The sequence below is a fragment of the Oryx dammah genome, unplaced genomic scaffold (genome assembly GCF_014754425.2).
Source record: "Oryx dammah isolate SB20612 unplaced genomic scaffold, SCBI_Odam_1.1 HiC_scaffold_22, whole genome shotgun sequence".
Classification (NCBI taxonomy): domain Eukaryota; kingdom Metazoa; phylum Chordata; class Mammalia; order Artiodactyla; family Bovidae; genus Oryx; species Oryx dammah.
In genome coordinates, this window is record NW_024070206.1 from 16416474 (window position 1) to 16441274 (window position 24801).

The window sequence follows — 24801 nt, forward strand, 5'->3', positions numbered from 1 at the left end:
GCACAAAATGGCATTTTTTGGTATGCTCTGCCGTTATCACACCCGCTCCTGCACCCCCAGTACACAGTAGCTATAAATTCTAAGCTTCTTGAAGCCAGGAGAGCTTACAGGGTCTTTGTTCCTATCACATTATTTAGCACAGATTTAGGCACCTAATAGAACTTAACATCAGTACTTCTGTGATTGAAGAGACAATTCCATGCTCAGCTTAGTAGTTCTCAAACCCCACCTGCACCAGAGTCACCTGGATCGCTGGTTCCCACCCCCGGAGTCTCTGACTCAATACATCGGGGCAGTGCCTGGGAATTTGTATTCCTAACATGTTCTTAGCTGATTCTGATGTGGCTGGTCTGGGGACTACAACCTGTCTCCGTTCAAGTCTGGCCTGAAGACCAGCAGCATTAGCACCAGCTGGGCCCCCATAAACTGCAGTGGCTCAGGCCACTACGAGTACCCTCTGCTGTAGCTTTGTCCTGGGCCTCTGTGTGAACCCTGCTCTCACCCGACCCAGAGCCCCCTCTCCTATGCCCCTCCTTCGGTCCTTCATATACTCTGGAGGATCGGCCTTCTCAAGTCACTGGGTGATGCTTGTAGAAATGCAGTTTCCTGGACCTCTTCACCTGTTGAGTCCCAGTCTCTGACGGTGGGGCCCCAGGATCTACTTTTGAACCAACACTGCCTTGTTTAAGGACGCACCTTCTGGAATTATTTGCTAAAGTAGGGGTTGGTTTGTCGGTAAATTACTTACCAAACACTTAGCGTTGCCAGGACCTGGAGTTGGGGGGCCCTGAGAGAGGCATGATCTGGCCCTTGGAGAGCTTTTAGCATATGGAGAAGATGGTTTAGTGAACAAGTCACGGTGTGATAGGTGCATAGGAAGCCAAGTCGTGGAGGTGCTCTCTGCTCATACGTACCCGTGTTCGGGTGAAGTCCTGCTAAACGTCTCTATACCAGGCAGATGAGACTGGTAGGGGGAAGGTTGGCTGCTCTTTTCTCCTTTCTACTGTGAAGGGTTTTGCTTCTTGAGCATGAGTAGGGTCTCCTGAGTTTTGCCTTGACTCTAGTTGGGAGAGCCATGGACATTTCCTGGGTTTCCTGGCCTTCAGAGTGGCAGGTGTCACCTCTCTCTGCATATCCCTCTTCCCTGGGCACTTGCCTTTCTCTCTCTGCGGTCCCTTGGTGGATGTTGGAGAATCACGTTGCTGTCTCAGGCTGCCACCAATGAGGAAGGAGTTTGGAAAGCAGAGGGGAGTTTTGAAGGTGTTGCCGTGGGAGAGAGCTCAGCCTCTGGCAAGAGCCCAGTGCAAAGCCGGTCCAGGGCAAAATGTAAATGCGGGTCTACTTAGCCAAAAATTAAGACTTTTGAGATGGTGATAGAATAGCATTAAACCAAGTTGGTAGCCCACGTGACTGCATAGGGCCCGTGCCCAGGAGGCCAGTCTCAGACCAGAAACGAGAAAGACTGTACATCACTTTAACTTGCAAATGACCTGCCTGTCAGGGGATACGGTGATCTGTGTAAGAGAACTGGGGGAAGAAGAAAATAGAGGAGGCAATGCCCTATTTTTCTCAACATAGCTTAGAAGATTTACTTGAGTAGAACTGTGTCTGAGTTTACTTGAGTATAACCCTCTCTCACTGCTCCTGGAGAAGAGGGTGGGTGCTCTGGGGCATATGAATCCCGGTCCCTATCCACGGGGGCCTTGGAGCTGTTTCTGTTGAGAACCTGGGACCAAGGCCAACGAGCCAAGCTGTGGTCCCAGGGGAACGGGATGCTTAGGCTCAGGAATGGTGGTGGACACTCTGACCCCCACCCCAGGCTCTCTGTCCTGCCCTCCTGATCCTCACATCAATCTTTTCCCCTGCTTTCTCTGCTTTCTGCCTTCCCTGTGCCAGGGTAGCCACAGACTGGTTGAGTACCCATGTCTCTTGGGGAGTTTAAAAACAAAAGAACCATTAGATGAGCTGAACAAGTCTTTGGTGGGGCCAGGAGCACAGCTAAAATATGTCTAGGTTCAGAGGTTAAGAATTGGACCCCAGAGCCAGGACAACTGTCCCCTGACAAAATAATGCTGCCTTGGTTCCTCCCACATGATGCTAAGTCACTTCAGTCGTGTCCAACTCTTCGAAACACTATGAAAACTGCTCCTTCCTTGGCCCAACTTAGAGGTTCTGATGGAGCTGCTCTGGACTGTGGCCTGTGGCCACTGGGGTTTTTAAATGCTCTGCTGCCCTGGAACTAGACTTGCAACCGTTTCGAAATGTATGGAAACATCAAATCACTGTGCTGTGTACTAGGAACTAATGGTGTTATAGGGCACTTATACTTCAAAACCAAACAAACACTCATAGAAAAAGAGACCAGATTTGTGGTTGCCAGAGATGGGGAGCAGGTGGGTGGCTGGATGAAGGTGGTTAATAGGTACAAACTCCCAATTATAAGATAAGTACTAGGGATGTGATGTACAACACAATAAATATAATTAACACTGCTCTATATATGAAAGTTAAGGGAGCAAATTCTCCAAGTTCTCATCATGAGGAAAACATTTTATTTTTTCTATTTCTTTAATGTTGTATTTATATGAGATGATGGATGTTCCCTAAAATTATGATCATCATTTCACGAAGTGTGCATGCCAGGTCATTACGCTGCACCCCTTAAACTTACACAGAGCGGCAGGTCACTGGTATCTCGTTAAACTTGAAGAGAAAACTGCTCTGCTATCTGATTTGCTCTCTTCCTGCCCCCATGACTCTCCTTATCATGTCTGCTGAGGCCACACCATGGGGACAGTCTCTCTCTAGCATTCTGGTGGGCCAGTAAGTAGTGGGGACAGGAGTGAGAACCACCCCGTCCCCATCCCATTCCTGGCTCTGCCATGAAGGGTGGAACCTCACCTAAGCGCCAAAACCCACCTGCTGTTTGCTCTCACCAACTCAATGGACATGAGTTTGAGTAAACTCCAGGAGTTGGTGATGGACAGGGAGGCCTGGCGTGCTGCAGTCCATGGGGTCGCAGAGTCGGACACGACTGAGCGACTGAACTGAACTGAGTTAGAGGACCCCTGGCTCCTCTGTACGTGCTCCCTGCATTTCTCTGTGTTGGGCTTTTCTCTGTCTTCTTTATTTCTTATCGCAGGCGTCTACCCGGTCAGGACTTCCTGCACGCGGGTCTTGATAAAGCTTCCCTTCCTGCCCACTTTTCTCTCTGCCTGCGGCAGCAGCTGCAACCATCAGTGCCCTCCCAGCCCTCCACACCCTGGCCACACTGCACCCCACAGCCTTCGAGCTCATCCTGTACCTGCCGGTGCGGCACCTCTGCAGCTCCTCGCCTCTCGTCACTCTTCCCGCTGGACCAGCGCTGCCTGTGCCCACGGAGCCAGGGAGACGGGCTCTGGGCCCAGGGCAGCAGGGGCGGAGGTGCTGGCCACCATCCGCTTCCTCACACCTCCTCCCCAGGGCCAAGGCCGCCCACTGGGCAGGCTTCCGGGGCCAGTGCAAAACCTTGCTTGTCTGCCAGCTATTTCCTGTTAAGTGGTTTCATTTTTCTTTATCTAGTCTCCTTGGGGGCACAGGGCTGGGACCCAAGAACCCTGAGAATGAGGCAAACCTTTTCAAGGATCCTCTGTGCCTGCTGTACATGCCCCTCCTGCCTCCAGGCACCACAGGCTTTTCATTGTAGCCGAATCAGGCCCACTGCCCCTCATCAGAATCCACTGGGGGACTGAGGGCGGCAGGGCCTCGTAGTGTGTTGGAGTGACTCTACTGGGAGTCAGAAAAATAGAGCCCAGGAAATGGACACCCAGCTGTCTTCAACTTGGGCTGCCCATTGGAACCACACCAGAAGCTTTGAGAAATACCTGTTCCCAGACCCACTGCTGACTTACTTGGTCTGGGGGAGGGCCTGGGCATCCCGGATTAAACACTGCTAACAGTGATTTCCGGAGAAGGCAATGGCACCCCACTCCAGTACTGTTGCCTGGAAAATCCCATGGATGGAGAAACCTGGTGAGCTGCAGTCCATCAGGTTGCGAAGAGTCAGACACGACTGAGCGACTTCACTTTCACTTTTCACTTTCATGCTTTGGAGAAGGAAATGGCAACCTACTCCAGTGTTCTCGCCTGGAGAATCCCAGGGACGGGGAAGCCTGGTGGGCTGCCATCTCTGGGGTTGCACAGAGTCGGACATGACTGAAGCGACTTAGCAGCAGCAGCAGTAATTTCAAAGTCTGTGTCTTGATCCAATAGCATCCATATAATCCAAGAGTTTGTTAGAAGCTCAGATTCTAGGCTCTACCCCAGTCAACTAAATCAAAATCCTGGAGCTGAGGCCCAGGGGTCTGGGTTTTGATAAGCACTGTAGATGATTCTTTAAGGCACAAGGGTTTGCAAATGGGGATGTATTGGAGTATGCAAACAAAGAGGAAGGGATAATTGCAGAGAGCATCCTGTTTCTAAGTCTACACCAGTGGTTCTCAAAGTGTGGTCCTTGGACCAACAGCATCAACATCATCTGGGCACTTGTTAGATATGCAAACTCACAGGCCCTTCGCCAGACCTACTGAATCAGAAACTCTGGGCATGTTGGACACGCTTTCTCAGTGGTTCTAATGCGTGCTTGAGTTTGAGTCACTTGTCTCCCATCTACCAGCCTCACTTGAGACCATTACATGATTTGTGCCTGCACTGTGGCGGCTCTGTAGGGAAAGCATGGCAGCCAAGGACAATTGTAGAGGCTTGAAGTTATTACCCATAAAATGATGACATGCTTAGGGTGAGGTGGTGCGTCTGTTCGAACGAGTTTTTTCCTTAATCACTCTTCAGGGAATGTCTGTTGGGGGAGGCTACAGGCAGGAAGTTTTGGAGGTAAGATTCCGTGAGCTGCCCACCCCTCCCTGAGCACCCGTGTGTGTGTTATACGTATATGCCTGTGGATGTGTAATAGGTTTCAAGCTCCCCCAGAATGAGTGCACGGGCTCTGGAGAGAGAGAGAGTGGACGCAGAGGGGTCAGTTATTTCCCAGGGCTGCTGTGTGCCCACCTGCGGGGTATTTCTGTGAATAATAGAGCCAGAAGCAATAACAACCATGTGTGTACATGCAGATTACTCTCATGTGTATGTAGGAATGTCCAAACGCATGTGTGTGCATGTATTGCGTATCTGTATGTACATGTGAATATGTACATACTTGTGTGTTTAGCATATGTGTATACATCTGTGTGTGTTTATATGTGTGTGTGTGAGTGTTGTGTGTGTGTGTGACAACCATAATCCTCACAGGACTTATAATCTAATTGGAGAGGAAAAATACCTTTACTTGGAGCCGAGTACGGTGGTGCCCCGAGCTCCATGGTATTGGCTTTAAAAAGCCATTGTTTAAACCTCTGAAGAAATTGTCCTAAAAGAGATGGTGCTCTTCTCTGGTGAGGCAGGAAGAGGAAGGATGGGGTAGTTCAAATGGGGAAATGAGGGGGCACCTTTGGTGCACACCCCTGGGCACCCAGCCCGTCCTTTCCTCAGCATCTTAAAGCCACGCAAGAGTTCTGAGCTGGCCCCGCTGGCCCCAGACACCGCTGGGGTCTTTTAAAGAAGACCCCTGAGACGATGCCCAGGCTCTGCTGGATGTTCCCAGTCACTGACACTCTGCCCGGGACTGTGGCTCTTCCATCTCTCCAGTGCCCACGGCCCCTGCATGGACTGATCTGTTTCCAGGGCTTCTTAAGTAGCCTTCACATGAACACTGCTCTTAGGTGGGTATAGTCCTCATTTTGTAGACGATGAACTGCACGCTCCAAGACAACCCCCCAGCCAGTAAGTAATAGAGAGGGACTGGATTCAAAACCAAGCTCATCTGAATTCAAAGCTGAGACCTTTTCATACCGACCTCCTGGCTTGCCAACAAGGTTTGATGACTGTAGGAGGCTACGTGGATTTATTCTATTTCTTGTAGGCTTGTGGTCTTTCTGAACTCAGTTCATATCCTCAATTCCTACATCTTTTATTTTTGGAAATGTTCTTTCCCAACTTTCTGCAATCTCAACAGTAACAAAAATTTCCTTGCATTTCTGCATTTCACCAGAGATTCTAAAAACATCTTAAAAGCAGAAATAAAACCTATGTTCATTATTGTTGTTCTTCTGGGAATTAAAATATGTTCAACTAACTTGCAAGCAAGGTTCAAAATCTTCAACTCTGTCTCTATCTATCTTCTGTCTTCTATCTCCTGTGTATTATCTGTCTATCTCACTTTATAGTGTGACCAGAATGCTTCCAAATGCTAGTGGAGGCAGATGGAATGCTCCCAGGCTTTATGGGTTGATCCTGCCCCAATTCTGGGGTCATCCTGAGCTCTAACAGGGCTGAGCAGAGCACACACTATGCCCTGCCCATTTTGTAATTTTTCTGACTGAGAATTGAGCTAATCATGTGGCTTAGTCCCTGAGTATCATCTTCTTGGTCTGTGCAGGGCCCTTCTCTTGAATGTATGAGGGTCTGTATTTATGTCTTTTCATTATTATACTCCACTCTCTTTTCCCTCTAGTATTCCAAGTGCCATTTTCTATCTGTTTGCATTCTTGAAAAATAAGTGTTGCTGGTTTGTGTGCATGCATTTTTAATTTATGAAACGGGTATTGATTTTACACGTCATTTTCCTATTGTGCCACCACGAGGATTTTAGGATCTAGCCACAGCTATACGTGCGGTCCTGGCCTTCAGCCTGCGTGCTGGCTCCCAGCTGTGTGGCAGCCCTCTTGGCCTCTGCTTTCTTTCCAGCTCTCTCCAGTGCAGCCAAGGCTGTGGTGAACAGCCCTTTTGGGAACCGTTTATACTCTGGAGTCGAACTTCGTGGTCACAAGAGGTCTTAATACTCAACGCGAGTGAATTCTGAGGACCTTTGCGCCCCACATGGCAGCAGTGAGCAATTTCCCACCAGCAATGAGGACCCAAAGTTTGCTCCATGAGTGCTTGAGAAGAACCCGGTCTCTATTTGAGAACACACTTTGGGGGAGGTGTTGAGTGGGAGGGTTTGGAATCCTACATGTATTTAAGAGCTCATACTTCTTAATTCAATTGTTCGTAGCCTTGATATCTCTGCTCATTTTTTCTTTATTGTTCTCTTGATATATCAGTTTCTGAGGTTTTGGTAAAATCTTAGCTACAATTATTAATTTGTTTGTTTCCCCCTTCAGTTCAGTCAGTTGTTGCTTGATGTATTTTGAGGCCGATTGTTTAGCACACAAGAGTTGATGATGACTGTGTACTTTTGCCCTATTGTTCTTTTTACATCATTCTTTATATTTTTTTTTGCCTTAAATTTCACTTTTCAAGGTGTTATGGTTGATATCCTAGTTTTTTTTTTTTAAATCTGGATTTGTTTATCTTATTTTATCCTCTCACATTCAAATACTTATGCCTTTCTGTTTTAAATGTGTTTACTGTAAATAGCAAATTGTTAAGTCTCAAGAAAAGTGCAACCTAAGGGTCTCTGTAGTCCAGTGGTGAATTTAATAGTTAACTTTTTTTTTGGTCAGTTAGGTACTGTCACATTATATCTAATTTCTTCCTTCTGTTTATTTTTTTGTGCTATTTTTTTTTGGAAAGGAAGACTTTCTATAATATTTTCCTCCTTTTCTGCTTTCCATTGTAAAGATAATTTTCTTCTGGTTCAAAATTTGTAATTCTGATTTTGTTCTCATGGTGGTTGCCCTCATCACCCATGTTTATTCCTCCTTGTGGACTTTGTAAACTCACCAACTTCTGCACAAGCTAAGTACTGTAATAGGTGCTCAGGCCTCTCTCTCTATCCCACCTGCTGCCATCGTTTACTATTCCAGTTCTAGGTCTATTTCTTCCACTTTTTCCCTTTGGTCCTAATGATAGATAAACACATTTGGTCACCTCACATTTCTTGTGTCTTTTGCAGCATTTCCTGGTTTCATTTTTCTCCCCTGTTTGGATGCTTCCACTCAAATTGTTTTCAGTACAGGCGTCTGTGGGTGAACCTTATGCCTGAGGACACTTGTTATTCTCTTTAATGCCTCCTGTGTGTGGAGTAGTATCCAGGCAGGTTCGCTGGATTGAATATTTTGGCCGTAGTCTTGGAGTCTCTGGTTAGGAAGTCTACAGTATTTCCCTTTTGTCACCAAACTGACTTGTCAGTGGAGTACTGGTGAGCTGGCCACCTGGGAAAACTCAGATTTGTGGTCTGTTGATTTCTGGAGTGTAACTACTCCCATCCTGGCCGATTTCCAGCCATCTAGGCAATGCCACTAAGTGAGACCCTGGAAGGATATGTTCACAGAGGGATCTGAATAACCAGAGCTCAGAAGTTGCTTGGAGCTGGCTCCTGTCTCCACTGTTGACACAGAAGTGAAGGGCTGTGTTGCATGGGCTTCCCTGGTGGCTCAGCAGTAAAGAATCCCCCTGCCAATGCAAGAGATGTGGATTTGATCCTTGGGACAGGAAGATCCCCTGGAGAAGGAAATGGTGACCCACTCCAGTATTCTTGCCTGGGAAATCCCATGGACAGAGGACCCTGGCAGGTTGCAGTCCACAGGGGCTCAAAGAATTGGATATGCCTTAGTGACTAAACAACAAGTAGAAGAACTACTTGGGTAGCCTCTAGATGTCATACGTTTCGTAACTCTTTTTTAAAATCCCATCTATTTCTACCTTGCTTGGTATCCTGGGCCAACTCAACTTGCTTTACAGTGGAGGATATTGAAATATTTAGAACAGCTGAACGGATTTGTTAGTGGTCAGTAATCAGAATGGCATGCATGTAGAGGGTTTTCTGCTCTTAATAAAACCAGATTATAACACTTAAGTGGAAAATGCACGAAAAGTGCTATTTTAATAGTGCTATGTCATCACTTGGAGGTTCTGGGGCAGCTGAGAGAGCTGTGAACATAAACAGCCTTCTGGTGAAATTCCCGGATGCTGGATCCTCAGAGAGTCATAACTCCCTGGTCATGAAAATAGAGCCTGAGACCTTCTTGGCCTCCAGGTGTGATCACAAACTCAGAGGTAGCCTCTGGAGTGTGACTTGCTCCCACTTCCTATGTGGGCATTTGTTTCCAGAGGTGCACCATTTTCCTGGAGAAGCTATAATTGGTTAGACATAATCGGGAAGAGAGGTAGGCAGCCCAGGATTCTTGGGCTGGTGGAAGAGGACTGGGATCCTAGGGCTGACACAGGAAAGATAAAGAGAGAAAAATAAACGCAGACACCAGCTTTTGCTAAATATTAGATTTATAAAGAGTTTGTCCCCTACACCTCGCTTCCTTCCTTCATCTTCTGCCTTAGGTCACCCCCTCATGCTATCCTGGAAGGATGGAGGACACAGGCACTGTAAGATCATCCCTGTTCTTGGAGAGGACGGGTGGGAAGGCTGAGCCACATGCCTTTCCACAGAGGGGTCCTGTGTTTTAGGAGCTCAGTGTTACAACCAGAGCAATTGAATAACAAAGAGTTGTTCAAGCGGCGCTGGATTAGTCATTTTAGGGTGCAAGACTATACCCTAAAAAATGGGATGAGTTGTAATAACCAGCATTTCAACTCAAAGAGAAAACAATGACTATGGTCATTTCTGTATACTTCCCTTTATAAGTAAATCAAATCTTCTGATAACTTTCAACCTATCCTCATCTCTTTTTCTAGAGGAGGACTTTTATTGCTTTGCACTTTATATAATACAGTCATTACAATGACTACATAGCTGTTTCTTTCTCATTGTTAAGACAGAATGTGTGGCAAGTGATCCTGTGGAAAAAGGTAAGAGTGTATCTTATTTGTTCATTCTCAGGATATATACTTTTCAAATATACATTTGATCATAGAAAACCCCTCAAATGAGCACTGTGTGGACAAGGTAGGTGAGCCTCATTTTTAAGAAAACCCACACCAAATTGCAAGCTTAATCATTTAATGAGTGTGCTTATGAATATTCTAAAAGGAAACACATTTGTTTAAAATATGATTTAAATGTTGAGAAAGATCACTTTTCATTTGATGACATTCCTAGTAACATTTGTGATGCAAAGGATGGCATGTTGTCATTTCCAGTGAACTTAGGTTAGAACCCCAAGTCAGAGAACATCACATGTGTTCCTGTGTGCTCAGACGCTCAGTTGTGTCCGACTCTTTGCAACCCTGTGGACTGTAGCCCTCCAGGCTTCTCTGTCCATGAAATTTTCCAGGCAAGAATACTGGGGTGGGTTGCCATTTCCTCCTCCAGAACATCGCATGACTCGAGAATAAATCTCCACACAACATTAAAATTGTCCTGCCTCTTCTGGTAGCCCTTTCATCTTTCACTTAACTTAAAGCCATTATTTATTGGTTATGTTGATTTGTCAGTTTAAAGGAAAGAGAAGAATCAATACTTCTGAGGTGGAAGGGACTGCAGGGCCCCTCTCTGTCATGAAACCAGTAAGAGATTGGAGATGAGAAGGGGGATGGACCCACCTGAGTGGTTGGAGTTCACTTGTGGCAGAGCTGGAGGCAGATCCGCCCTTGGCCTTGTTGGCTAATTTCCTGATACTGTACATCACTGCACTAAATGACTGACGACAATGTCACCCATCTCTGTCCCCTTCCTGGTGAGTTGTCCTTAGGGATGTGGTTTATTTTGCAGAAGAGGGAAGCTTCTCCTCAAAGGGAGCTCTTATGGAGTGAGCTATAGGTATAAAGTTGAAAGTAACCATATTATTGACAAATATTGTGCATCTTGGAACAGAGAGCTTCCTGAATAGTGACTGCACACATATTTCCCTGTTCTTGGGAATAACTAGGGAGTAGGCTTGCTTAGGGGCAGAGTCACAGAACAGACAGAAGGAAAGCTTAAGTGGCTTTCAGCTTGGGAAGCTGGACACCCTGCCAAAGGCTGAATTTACAGGGACATGTATTGGAAAGGGCAACTTAGGAGACATCGTAGGCCTGGTACTTTGTGATGGTCGATGCTCTTCTGTTTTTCTCCTGGGACAGGTAGTAGATGCGGTTGGCCTCTGGGTAGGTGACTCTGCTGAGTGGGAGCTTGTAGATGGCGGGGTTGTTGGTTGTCAGGAGCAGGAAGGTGAGGGCGGAAAGGCAAAAGGGCCAGGTGCAGGGTGGTAATCCAAACTGGGGGGAGGGGAACACAAGAGGAGTCTTGGTTACATCAGATGCCCGTGCTCATTTCATCAGCCTTTCTCAACCAGCTACCGTCCTGGATGCAGAAGGGGAGGTTTTGTGGGTACTGATTGCAATAGTACTTAATTCATGATCAATATAAATCAAATTGTGCTGGTGTGTGTGTGTGTGTGTGTGTGTGTGAGTCTGCACTGACAAGCACATATTCTTCAAAATGCAGAACCTACCAGAACCCTCTTATAACATGCCTCTGTGTAGAAGACACATCTTTTCTTGGGTGTCTGGCCAGGCTCTGCCTCCTCACTATAGGACCTGTGGCCATTCCTCACCTTCTCCTCACCTCTCCAAGCCCCTGTTGAAGGAACAGCATTGGCAGCCATTTTTATTTTGTTGTTGTTCAAAACCTTTTTCTCTTTGTTCATATCTGCTTGGACTAGAGATAAACACATACCCCAAATACAGCTTTCCTTAGGCAGACAACCTGGGACTAGAATCTCCCTCTTGAGAGTCTGAACTAAGAGACACAGAGACTGTGTTCAGAGGCTCTCGATCGGGAAAAACTTGAGAGCCAGCCAGTGCTGGGTGGATATTTGGGGGCCTGTGTACAGCAGAAGAAACCCATTCCAGAGAGACAGAGGGACAGAGCAGACTGTGGAGAGAGGCAGAGATGTCACCTCTGAGTCCCAGGGAGCTAAGACCAAGAGGGGCTGAGCCTCCCTCAAGAGTGCGCCCATCCCCAACAGCCTCTCTCCTGACGTTCCTCTGGTTTTTATTCCTTAAAATGCCCTGCGGCTTTTAAATACCCCTCTTCATTCTTCATTTGGGATAACCTCAATAGCTTTTTAGCAAAGAGCCTGAAAATCCAACTATGAAGCAAATCAAACCAATGCCCCTTCTCCTCCACACATCCTTTTATCATAAGCAGTAAAAACCTCAGGGAATGCCATTGGAGGAATGAGGCCAGGGGTGTGTGCATGTTCAAAGATGGCCTTGTTGGGTGGGAGTTAAGGATCAATGACAGCCTCACACCAGCCTTAAGGAACACCCACGACTGATGATTTCCACTCTGTTAGTCTTTCCAAAGCCCTGCTAAGGCTGTGTGGGGTGTTTCAGGTCCTACAGTGGGAAGGATGTGGGCTGGGAATTCCACAGACCCAGATCCAAATCTCAGCTCCAGTCACCTTTGTGGGAGCCATTTCCTCTTTCTGAAAACTATTTCCTCAATAAGAAAATAGGCATGAAGCTATCTACTCAAAGAGTTGGTGCCTCGTGCATACTAAGTGCTCAATAAATGGTCTTCATTTGAGGTCACTGTCGTCCAGCAGAGGGCAGCCCTGTGAAGTTAGGGGGCTGCACCTGCCGATGCTGATTAGAAAGCAAAATTGTGGAGCTCCTCAGTGCTCTCCTCTGTGGAGGCGTGAACAGTCTCATAAATGTCATCCAACACTTTTATACCCTGTTCCTCAAGGAGACTGGGAATTCCTTCAGCGTGAATTAATAGCCTGCACTTTTTGTATCCCTGTGAGTGGGCAGCCACAGTGTCTTAAACATAGTACGCACACAGAAAATAAACATGATTTTGTTTCGAAAAATGTCTAGATTGAGTGGTGTAACCTGTAACTTCTCTGGACATAGAAGAAAGGGCCATTGACCACAAGCAGTCAGGAGCCAAAGCCTCCTGTTTGCATCATTTCCAGTATCTGGTCTGAGGAAGGACACATAGCTATTGGATGGACAACTAGGTGAAAGGATGGGGGTAAGAAGAGATGGAAAAGCCTGGAGCAGACAGGAGCCTCAGACACCAGACTTCATCCTGTTTCTAGTGATTGGCTAGTCAGCCCAGCTCTAATATACCCCATGGCAGGGGCTCACTACCTTAGAGTCTCATTCATTCTGCATTTCTTGAGCACCTACTATGAGCTGAGCACTGTAACAGGCACTAGAGATAAAGATAGGAATACAATCAGGCCCCTGTTCTGAAGGGGCACAAGGCCTGAAGGTGGAAGAGGACTGGTGTGTACTAGACTTGTCACGGTGTCATTTGTCATATGTCAAATGCTATATGTCACATGTCAAGTGTCATAGCAGATATGCACACAAAATGTGAGGGGGGCTAGAGAAGGGACTTAATCCAGTAGGGTACACAGGATGATATCAGGGAAGCTCAGTTCTATTGCTTAAAAATTCCCTTCCTATGCTATGTCCAAACCACCCAATGTCACTGAGGGTGGAGGAGAGATTTAAACAGGTGTTAGTGAAATTCCCATCTCCACCCTCACCTGTAGGACCATCAGGACTTTTCCTGGTTGCCTGTGATGAGCCTTCAATGCTTATGGAGGGGGAGGCATCAACTGTAGGCTGAGCCCCATGTGCTCTGCAATGGGGCCTGGGCCCCTCCTGTGTATATGGGGCTGGGGCAGGCCATATGGCTCCCCTGGACTTCACAGGCCACCTACATCTGTGCTGAGACAAACAAAGGTTCTCAGACTGCTGCGCGACTGCCGTGCAAGTGCTCAACCACCAGCTCTGGCTTCTCTTGGACTTGGCTCCCTGTCATCCCAGAAACCTTGCCTCATGACACCAGACCCAGTAGTTGCTGTGGGATGAACAAAGGTGTACACTGGCCCACAAGTTAACTGGGTGTTGATCCAGAAACATAGGGGAAAAATTAAATAATTTTAAAATTAGTTGTGGAGGAGCTTGACTTACAAGAAACTTACAAAATATGAGTCTGATTTATAAGATCATGCTCTTCACACTGTCCTTCTCTAAGGAGGCCTGCCTGCCCCCTGACCACAGGATCTGATGGACTAATGTGGACATTTCCACTTTTGAGGCCCGGCTCCTTCTGTCTAGTAGATGCTGAGTAAAGTGTGATTTGAGACAGTTCAGTTCAGTTCAATCGCTCAGTCGTGTCTGACTGTTTGTGACCCCATGGACTGCAGCACATCAGGCTTCCCTGTCATTCCAACTCCTGGAGCTTACTCAAACACATGTCCACAGAGTCAAGGTGCCATCCAACCATCTCATCATCTGTCATCCCCTTCTCCTCCCGCCTTCAGTCTTTCCCAGCATCAGGGTCTTTTCCAATGAGTCAGTTCTTCGCATCAGGTGGCCAAAATATTGGAGTTTCAGCTTCAGCATCAATCCTTCCAGTGAACACCCAGGACTGATCTCCTTTAGGATGGACTGATTGGATCTCCTTGCAGTCCAAGGGACTCTCAAGAGTCTTCTCCAACACCACAGTTGAAAAGCATCAATTCTCTGGTGCTCAACTTTCTTTATAGTCCAACTCTCACACCTGTACAAGACTACTGGAAAAACCATAGCTTTGACTAGATAGACCTTTGTCAGCAAAGTAATGTCTCTACTTGTTAATAAGCTGTCTAGGTTGGTCATAACTTTCCTTCCAAGGAGCAAGCATCTTTTAATTTCTTGGCTGCAGTCACCATCTGTAGTGATTTTGTTTTTAGCCCCAAACAATAAAGTTTGTGACTGTTTCCACTGTTTTCCAATCTATTTGCCGTGAAGTGATGGGACCAGATGCCATGATCTTAGTTTTCTGAATGTTGATTTTTAAGCCAACTTTTTCACTCTCCTTATTCACTTTCATCAAGAGGCTCTTTAGTTCTTCTTCACTTTCTGCCATAAGGGTGGTGTCATCTGCATATCTGAGGTTATTGATATTTTTCTGGCAGTCTTGATTCCAGCTTGTGCTTCATCCAGCCCAGCATTTCTCATGATATACTCTGTATGTAAGTTAAATAAGCAGGGTGATAATATACAGCCTTGACGTACTCCTTTCCTGATTTGGAATCAGTCTGTTGTTCCATGTCCAATTCTAACTGTTACTTCCTGACCTGCATACAGATTTCTCAAGAGGCAGGTCAGGTGGCCTGGTATTCCCATTTCTTTCAGAATTTTGCACAGTTTATTGTGATCCACACAGTCAAAGGCTTTGGCATAGTCAATTAAACAGAAATAGATGTTTTTCTGGAACTCTCTTGCTTTATTGATGATCCAACGGATGTTGGCAAGTTGATCTCTGGTTCCTTTGCCTTTTCTAAATTCAGCTTGAACATCTGGAAGTTCATGGTTCACGTATTGTTGAAGCCTGGCTTGGAGAATTTTGAGCATTGCTTTGCTACTGTGTGAAATGAGTGCAATTGTGTGGTAGTTTGAACATTCTTTGCCATTGCCTTTCTTTGGGATTGGAATGAAAACTGACTTTTTCCAGTCCTGTGGCCACTGCTGAGTTTTCCAAATTTGCTAGAATACTGAGTGCAGCACTTTCACAGCATTGTCTTTCAGGATTTGAAATAGCTCAACTGGAATTCCATCACCTCCACTAGCTTTGTTCGTAGTGATGCTTCCTAAGGCCCACTTGACTTCGCATTCCAGGATGTCTGGCTCTAGGTGAGTGGTCACACCATCATGGTTATCTGGGTCCTGAAGATCTTTTTTGTATAGTTCTTCTGTGTATTCTTGCCACCTTTTCTTAGTATCTTCTGCTTCTGTAAGGTACATACCATTTCTGTCCTTTATCAAGCCCATCTTTGCATGGAATGTTCCCTTGGTATCTCTAATTTTCTTGAAGAGTTCTCTAGTCTTTTCCATTTTATTGTTTTCTTCTATTTCTTTGCATTGATCACCGAGGAGGCTTTCTTATCTCTTCTTGCTATTCTTTGGAACTCTACATTCAAATGGGTATATCTTTTTTTTCTCCTTTGCCTTTTGCATCTTTCTTTTCTCAGCTATTTGTAAGGGCTCATCAGACAACTATTTAGCCTTTTTGCATGTCTTTTTCTTGGTGATGGTCTTGATCACTGCCTCCTGTACAATGTCATGAACTTCCATCCATAGTTCTTCAGACACTCTATCAGATCTAATCCCTTGAATCTATTTGTCACTTCCACTGTATAACTGTAAGGGATTTGATTTAGGCCATACCTGAATGGTCTAGTGGTTTTCCCTATTTTCTTCAATTTGAGTCTGAATTTGGCAATAAAGAGTTCACAATCTGGGCCACAGTCAACTCCTGGTCTTGTTTTTGTTGACTGTATAGAGTTTCTTCATCTTTGACTGCAAAGAATATAATCAATCTGATTTCGGTGTTGACCATCTGGTGATGTCCCTGTGTAGAGTCTTCTCTTGTGTTGTTGGAAGAGGGTGCTTGCTATGATCAGTGTGTTCTCTTGGCAAAACTCTGTTAGCCTTTGACCTGCTTCATTTTGTACCCCAAGGTCAAATTTGCCTGTTACTCCAGGTATCTCTTGACTTCCTACTTTTACATTCCAGCCCGCTATAATGAAAGGGACACTTTTTTGGGGTGTTAGTTCTAGAAGATCTTGTAGGTGTTTATAGAACCATTCAACTTCAGCTTCTTCAATGTTACTGGTTACGGTATAGGCTTGGATTACTGTGAAATTGAATGGTTTGCCTTCAAACCATCAGTTGAATGGAAATGAACAGAGATCATTTTGTTGTTTTTGAGATTTCATCCAAGAACTGCATTTCAGACTCTTTTGTTGACTATGATGGCTACTCCATTTTTTCTAAGGGATTTTTGCCACAGTAGTAGATATAATGGTTATCTGAGTTAAATTCACCCATTGCAGTCCATTTTTAGTTCACTGATTCCTAAAACATTGATGTTCACTCTTGCCGTCTCCTCTTTGACCACTTCCAATTTGCCTTGATTCATGGACTTAACGTTCCAGGTTCTTATACAATATTGTTCTTTACAGCATTGGACTTTACTTCCATCACCAGTCACATCCACAACTGGGTGTTGTTTTTGCTTTGGCTCCATCTCTTCATTCTTTCTAGAGTTATTTCTCTACTCTTCTCCAGTAGTATATTGGGCACCTACCAACCTGGGGAGTTAATCTTTCAGTATCCAATCTTTTTGCCTTTTCATACTGTTCATGGGGTTCTCAAGGCAAGAATACTGAAGTGGTTTGTGTTTCCCTTTTCCAGTGGACCACATTTTGTCAGAACTTTCCATCATGACCTGTCCTTCTTGGGTGGCTTTACGTGGCTCATAGTTTCATTGAGTTAGACAAGGCTGTGGTCCTCTGTGATCAGATTGGTTAGTTTTCTGTGATTTTGTTTTCCATTGTCTGCCCTCTGATGGAGAAGGATAAGAGACTTATGGAAGCCTCTTATGGGAGAGACTGACTGAGGGGGAAACTGGGTCTTGTTCTAATGGGAGGGGCCATGTTCAGTAAATCTTTAATCCAATTTTCTGTTGATGGGTGGGGCTGTGTTCCCTCCCAGTTGCTTGACCTGAGGCCAAACTATGGTGGAGGTCATGAAGATATTGGCGACCTCCTTCAAAAGGTCCCATGCATGCTCTGCTGCACTCAGTGTCCCCAACCTTACAGCAGGCCACTGCTGACCCACCCCTCTGCTGAGGCTCCTGGACACTCACGGGCAAGTCTGGGTCAGTCTCTTGTTGCGTCACTGCTCCTTAAGATTGCGTATTTAAAGAAATGAAGAGCTTCCCTGATGGCTCAGTGGATAAAGAATCTACCTTTTCAGTATTTCAGATATAGTCTTGTAAGGATTGCAGAGTCTGGGTGAGGTGGCTTAATTTTTTCCCTGTATCTGATAGATCTACATAATCATCCTAGCTACCCATGGGTGGAGGATCTACACAATGCAAATGATTTGAGACAAGAGGAAGGGATTGGGGAGGGGCTCTTGGAAGAGGGGCTTGGGGAGCCAAGAGAACATGGGGGATGGTGTGAGGCATGTCCTTAGCCCTGCTGACTCACCACAGACAACATGTTAGCCAGGGCGGTACCCAGGTAGGCTGTAAACAGTGCTGCAAGAGAACAAAGAAATTGTCAGGAAACCAGCAGTGCCTCAAGTTTATACATTCTCTCCCCATGCATTTTATGCCACAAATGCTATCTCTTGGGTTAAAAAAAAAAAAAATTGAGTTACATTTCCATTGCTTGGCAGCTTTGAAAAGTGTTAAATTCCATGCAAATGCCGGCATAACTAAGACAGCAGATGAACTTTGTTAAAAAGGACCAGAATTTAGCTGTTACAGTTCTCCTGGGTCCTACCACCTTGCATTCTAGCAAAGGAACATTTAGCAGCATAAACCATAAATGAACGTTTTACTATACAGCCAAGGTGTGTGAATCCCAGAACTCCCTGCTGGGATATTTCATCACAAGTTATTAACATAATATGGGTTTCCAGGGAGGAACAGCATTCTGTAAGCTTGAGGAAGACCAAATATGCTTGCTGCCTTGTCATCTGGGCTTTGCTTTTTGAGGGCATCGCCAGGCTTGCCACTGGGGAGACCCAAGAGCTGGTGGGAGGTCAGGGTCTGTGAAAATGGGCCACAGTAATTGGAATTTGCTTCTGAACCCTCAATTTCTCCACTAAAAACATTCCAATGGTTCCTAGGATATTAACAACAGCAAACCTTTATTAGAGAGTCACTGAATACCCCGACCACACACCTACAAGCACTATTTGAAGGTCCTATGGTCAGTGTTTGGGTGTTTAAGGTTAACTGCTGTATCTGATGTAAATCACCCAATTCTCCATATAAGGATTAATTTACACAAGTGTTGCTTCAATCACCAGCCTGGAAAGCAGCAATCACAGACAACAAATGAACAACCTCCATCAAAAACTCTGTCTTCGTGTGGCTGAACACTTTGCATTCAGTGAAAATAGTTTTTAATGTACTAATCACTAAAGGACTATTCAAAATAGTTTAAAATAAAAATCCCTTTATCAAGCAAACAAATCCTCCCATTTATCTTTGGGGGCTCAGCAAAAGTTTTGCAGGGTGGCTTCCCTGTGGGCATAGACGCTGGTGTCATTTGAAGCGGATAGGAAACTCTGCTGGCGGTACCCACCGCAGGCGATGGCGAGGAGGTGCGTCTGCCAGGTGATGACGTAGAACATGCCTCCAATGGCGATGCAGGCCAGCGAGCTGTTGAAGCCACACAGTCCGAAGTAGATGGACTCAGAGGGCGTCGCGAGAGTGAGAGCTGGGGGAGAAGACGGGCTGAGTGCTGTGTGGGGTCGAGGGGGCTCACTAGCCCGGAAGTCCCCCACCGTCTTCAACTCAGACAGTTATCAGTGCCCCCGAAGTATTTATGAAAAGGACTCCTGACTATTCAGTGGGAAAACATCGAAAGGAGACAAATGGCTTTAGGGTCACATGCATATCAGTGGTTCAGCTGGTACGGGTATGAGACTCTTTTGAGTAATGATCTGAAGTTTGATTGAGCAGTGCTAGAAGAAGGAGGATTAAGGTATCAACCTGAATGTTCTCCTGGAGAACAAGCTTCTTATCATGATTAGAGATAAGGCTTACAATATAAACACGCCTGGAACAAGCTCCTCCCAAGCTTTTAGTTTATCCAGAGGTGTAAGTGACCAGAGCTTTTCTCGAGGATGGGGTTTGCTCAGCGGAGCAGGAAGGTGCAGCACCCAAAATGCTAAGACCAGGTGACTTGGAAGGAAGAGAGTTTACAGGAATAAGCAGGTGGAGCAAGAAGACACACGTCAGCATTTTCTTTGGAGCTGGCCCCAGGCACAGCATTCTTGCAGCCCATTAATAAGGGGCCCATTCATAAGGCCCATTAATTAAGTTAATTAATAACGACACTAACCTGCTAACATCCCAATGGTGGATCCAATTGCGGCGTGCAAGCAAATAAGAGGCGATGATATGAACAAAGCTATGAGGAAAATACCTCCAGTCCAGGGGTTATCACAGCCGTACACTTGGCCGATTCCAACAGGGATGGCTCTCAAAAGCTGCAGGTCCAACAGGATCACATGCAGTTACGGAGGCAAAAGAGACAACTTGAACAGGAAAATATTTGGTGCCAAACCCTCCATACTAACATTTTGCAACAGTTTTCCAAGGTATTTTCAAATAATTTCACTCTACAAGGAATACAAGATTTATTGTTTTAATCTTGAGTTCTAAGAACAGTAAAGGGTTAAAGTGTTGTTTCCTTTATTTAGAAGCATGAGTGTAAGGCACTAAACTCCCAGGCTCCTCTGTCCATGGAATTTTCCAGGCAAGAATACTGGAGTGAGCTGCCATTTCTTACATCAGGGGATCTTCCCAAACCTAAGGATCAAACCCATGTCTCTTGGGTCTCCTTCACTGGCAGGTAGATTCTTTACTGCTGCATTACCTGGCAAGCCCTGCAACCCTGAAACTCTCCTTTAAAAGGCCTCCAAAATAAAGCAAAATTTCCTTTCCTACCAATGCTTGTCTCTTGAGAATTGGCTTTTGAGTGATGAGCGACTGGACTTGGGTTTAGAAAAGAAATCAGGGCGTTGTTCATTAGAAAATTACTAGATGGCTAATCAGAGTTGGAATTGAAAAACTCTTGTAACATCTATGTTTTTTTGAGCTAAAAACATGCCTAGAAGGCCAAATATTGGATGGGAAGATGGTTCCCTGTGTTTTCAAGAACAGCATGTCTGGGCCGTGGTCGTATTGGTGCGGTCGTTTGGAGGAGCAGCTAGACTTGTATCCATAGAGGAGCCCCTGGGCAGGTGGTGCCCTGGCATGTGCAGGTTGTGGTGGTAAAGCCATCACGTGGTGGCTGATGGGGGAGGTCCCTGGTATGTCAAGCCTCCGTGTGTCTCAGATAGTGAGTGTCTATGAACGAGAAAGGAAGTTCAGAGTCCAGTGTCTTGCACACGTGCCCTGAAGTTTGGGAAAAGATCCTGGGCACATGGGTCTGTGTTTCGAAGCTTGGCCAGAGGGACTTGAGCTAGGAAAATGCGGGAGGGGCTCTGGGCCTGCTGGGGGGCACTGGGTTCATCCTCCCCTTGTTTATAGTTCTTGGTGAAGCAGGTCTTCCCACGTCCTCCGAGGCCTCCTCCTGGGGTGCTGAGGAGGGAGGTCTTGTGGTGGTAGGGCCCTCACCCCACATCCAGACAGGATTGCAGTGGTCTAGTGGGCAACCCTCTGGGCTCAGTCCCCCCTTAACCTAGGACAGAGAACAGGACAGGACTCGGACATTGCTATGCGGGGGACAGCGGGACAGGCAGAGTTCTGGACAGAGGCAGTGGCTGGGCTGTCTGGTCCCCAGCCAGCTGCAGCCTCCAGCAGGCTCTCCCATCACCAAAGAGCAGGGGAGCTTGCAGAGCCTCAAAATCCTTGGGAGGCCTAGACCTTCTCTCTAATATCGACCACTGTTTCCCCAAACTCGAGGCTCTAATTATGACTGTCAAAATGACAAGACATTCTCACCATCATCATAATACATTCAAAATTAGCCAGAAGAGTATTTCTCAAAGAATAATCACCAAGCATTGAATTTGTCTTTCCTGGAACTTTGGGGGTTCCAAAGTATTTGTACAGTATTTTCCATTTATTATTTTTTTTTCCACAAAATTCCTAGTTATCTTTTCTATGGAAACTGTGGTTTGGAGTTTGCAAAGTATCTCAAACTTGCCCTTTGTACCATCATCCCCCCTTAGCCATGCTAGTTAGAGCCGTTTTGACTTGAAAAGATACTGATTGGGTGATACTGTGAAAGGGAAGCGTGAGGGTCTGAACTGCCAGCATGGCCCATTTCTCACCTTTGGCTCACAAAGGTACACACACGTACACAGACACACACAGACACACACACACACACACACACGGACATCAACAAGCATGGGGCTAATGTGAACATGTCTCTTCCTAGGTAATACGTCTTGGGCAAATGCAGGGCTCTCTCTTCCATGTCATCCTGCTGTCTCCATGAACTGTCAGAGAAACTTGGCACCATTATTTTCTGACACAAAGTCCCTTCAAAAAGCCCAGGTGGCTTTGTGGTTAGATGATAGACTGCTAATAACAAATTTCAGAGTGAGTGCTAGTCCACAGAGTCATTTAGTGTAACAGGGTAGAGGACCTCAGAGAAAATGTGCCCAGTTTAAGAAAGAAGGCTGATGGGCACGTTTCTCCAGGCTGCCTTAAAGCTTTTAGTGTAGTTTTTTTTTTTTTTTAATCTATCTTGGCAGACTTCCAGAGGCCAGCATTATATACAGAATGCTTACCAAAAGCTTAAAAAGCTCTGTTAGATGTTTCTTAGTGGAGGAACACCTGTGCTTTAAAGTGGGTGATGCCCCAGAGAGCGAGGGGAACCCACTCCCCAGGCTGGAGTGGAGACTTCTCCAGCCAACAGGGGGCAGTGTGGTGTGCATGTCATTAATGATTCAAAGACACAGAATGAGAAGAAAAACACCACGTAGCTTGGATTGAACTGGAGCAAAGGATCGAAAAGGCTCAAAAACAAAACAACAAAAAAAGATAAAAGAACCCAAATCTATAAGTCAGGAGGCTTCTTTTGACTTTACCCCTCACTCATTAGCTGCCTGACCTCAGGCAGTCTCTTAACCTGGTCTTGGTCTCTCTCTCAGGCTATGACAGGACAGAGTAGGGCCAGAAATGGCCCTTTTAGCTCTTAAAAAGAGAAAAGCAAAAGCTGGTGGCTAATGTGATGTTGTAGGTAGAGTGCCTTGCACTGAATAATTGGTAATAGGTATTAATATAACTGGATGTTTCTGACATGCAAATTAACTAAATGCCACTTTAACACTGAGTGCGGGTAGGTGCTGCCCTTCCACCTTCCACAATACCTACCAAGGGCACTTGGATCTCTGACCAGGTGATGTTGGGCACGGAGGAGACTGGCTGCAGCAGCGTCGTGGGGAAGAAGAGGTTGTAGTGGCCCGTGGCCGCCAGGTACAGGGTCACGGCGATGTTGAAGGGCAGTGTGAAGACCGGGAGGTCCCACTTGCTGAAGATGGTGCCCAGGGCACTGGAGAGGATGGGGCTGATGGCAGAAGTACAGGAGATGCTGTTCATGATGCCCTCTGGCCCTGGCGCTAGACTGAGTGGGACAAGGGGGCTCCTTCAGCCTTCTTGGGGGAAAAACAGCTGGTTGGCTCCCTCTCCCAGCCTGACTGGCTCTGGGCAGCCCCCTTCCTGGGCCTCCTTCCCCCGCCCCACACAGCAACAGGGCGGGTGCCCAGACTCAGCTTCAGAAGCAGGTCTTTTGGGGAAAGTCCTAAGGCAAGGGAGTCACAGAACTTCCTTGAAGGGCCTTAGGGCTCCCTCTGCAAGGGTGAGCAGAGAGGACAGACCAGCGCAGGGGAAACCCATTCATGAATTCAACAAATGTTTGCGGAGGAGCTGAGGGTGATCCTGGCAGGAGTAAACTTTGGTTTCTGCAGGGGAGGGAGGAGCTGGGGTCTGGCCACCTGAGGGCTCTGGGAAGTGCCTGGGCCTGCAGTCTACCCTGGAAGGTTGTCCTGGTTGGGGCATGGGGTCCAAGGACAGGGCAGCGCTGGGGAGGAGGGCTGAGAAGTTTTCTGGAGAGTGACAGGACCCCATGGCTCTAAACCCTCTGTGGACCTCAGCTCCCTTCCCTGTGCTCTGGTGGGGTAGGGCCAGGGGCTCTTTTAGATCTCAAAAAAGAAGAGAAAAAGAACTTAGGTAATGAAACCCTTTACTGTCCCCTGGACCACATGCAGCACAGAGGTGCTATCACTGTACAATGTCAGTAATTACTTTTAGACGGTATTTCTGATGTGATGATATTTCTAAGGAAATGCTGCTTTCAACTCCTGTTTAGATGGTCACAGAGTTAGGTAGAAAGGTAGGAAGCCCTTTATCTGCACCCACAGCCTCAGAAGCAAACTTACCAAGACATGGACATCACGATGACCGGGAGCAGAAGCCACCAGAAGTAGTCGCCTTTGTCTGAGAACACGGCCATCAACAGCCCCACCAGCACCCCGTTATAGCCGTGAAGTCCAGCTGCAATGGCGGACCTGGGAGGGGGAGGGCTACTGAGGGAGGGGTCCCCCACGGCCTAAAGCTGGGCATGGCCCCCCTGATTGTCCTCCTGAGCCAGGCTTTTCTCAGCTGGAGCCTCACCACGCACACTTTCCGATCATCAACCCTTCACCGTCCTCTGGACAACATGCAGTTTTGTAACCAGGGGATGGTTGTTTTAGTTATGAGTGACCTTGTCTGAGGAGTTTCTGAGCTGCGAGCCAAGCAGTGAGGATGGGAAGCTGGTGGAGAGTGCCCTCAGGGAACTACCTCTGGTCTCATGCCGGGACCCTGGGTTTCCTGGGACTCACCTGTCCTGACTCAGGATGAGGGCTGTCAGGGTGGACACTACGGTGCCCAGGCAGCCCGAGATGGCCCACCAGGGGTTCTGGATGAAGAGGCCGAGGACGATGAGGGTGCCGCTGAGGGGGTTGTTCACAAACATCACCTGAGACGTGCCCCGGAGCACCCAGTCGAGGAACTGGAACACCGGGGATTTGTCTGAAAATGGAATGGGTCAGGGAGTCAGCTAAGGCTCAGTTGTGCCAGGTGAGGCCCCAGCGGGTGAGAGGGTGAGAGAAGCTGGCATCCAAGGTGGGTTCAGCCCCCTGCTGTCACCTGTCACAGAGCGAGGTAAGGAAAGAACCCAAGAGAGCATTTGACTGCCCAGAAAACCCTTTACCCCATCGCCAGTGGGCTCGGGTCTGTAGGTTGTTGTTCAAGCAGTGGGTACCCTGCACAACCTGTGCCCCCAGGAGAATGGCCTGAATTTTCAGGAGGACGGATCCAGGTGCCAAGCCCCTGGCCTGAGCTCTGGGAGACTGCTGATGGGA

The 24801-nt window shown here is 46.8% G+C and overlaps 1 protein-coding gene across 5 annotated transcripts in view; it reads right to left on the bottom strand.

The window, feature by feature from the left end:
- Positions 1 to 9589: 9589 nt before the first annotated feature.
- SLC14A2 (solute carrier family 14 member 2) overlaps positions 9590 to 24801 on the bottom strand; it is a 506126-nt gene continuing 490914 nt past the window's right edge. For all 5 annotated transcript variants that reach the window (XM_040264572.1, XM_040264569.1, XM_040264570.1 and 2 more), the window contains 7 exons: positions 24280 to 24469; positions 23836 to 23964; positions 22772 to 22964; positions 19782 to 19929; positions 19020 to 19154; positions 17913 to 17962; positions 9590 to 11124 (listed from right to left, as the gene is read on the bottom strand). In XM_040264572.1, the coding sequence (XP_040120506.1) occupies positions 10924 to 11124; positions 17913 to 17962; positions 19020 to 19154; positions 19782 to 19929; positions 22772 to 22964; positions 23836 to 23964; positions 24280 to 24469 (1046 nt within the window). In that variant the 3' untranslated portion in view covers positions 9590 to 10923. The remainder of the gene's footprint in view (positions 11125 to 17912; positions 17963 to 19019; positions 19155 to 19781; positions 19930 to 22771; positions 22965 to 23835; positions 23965 to 24279; positions 24470 to 24801) is intronic.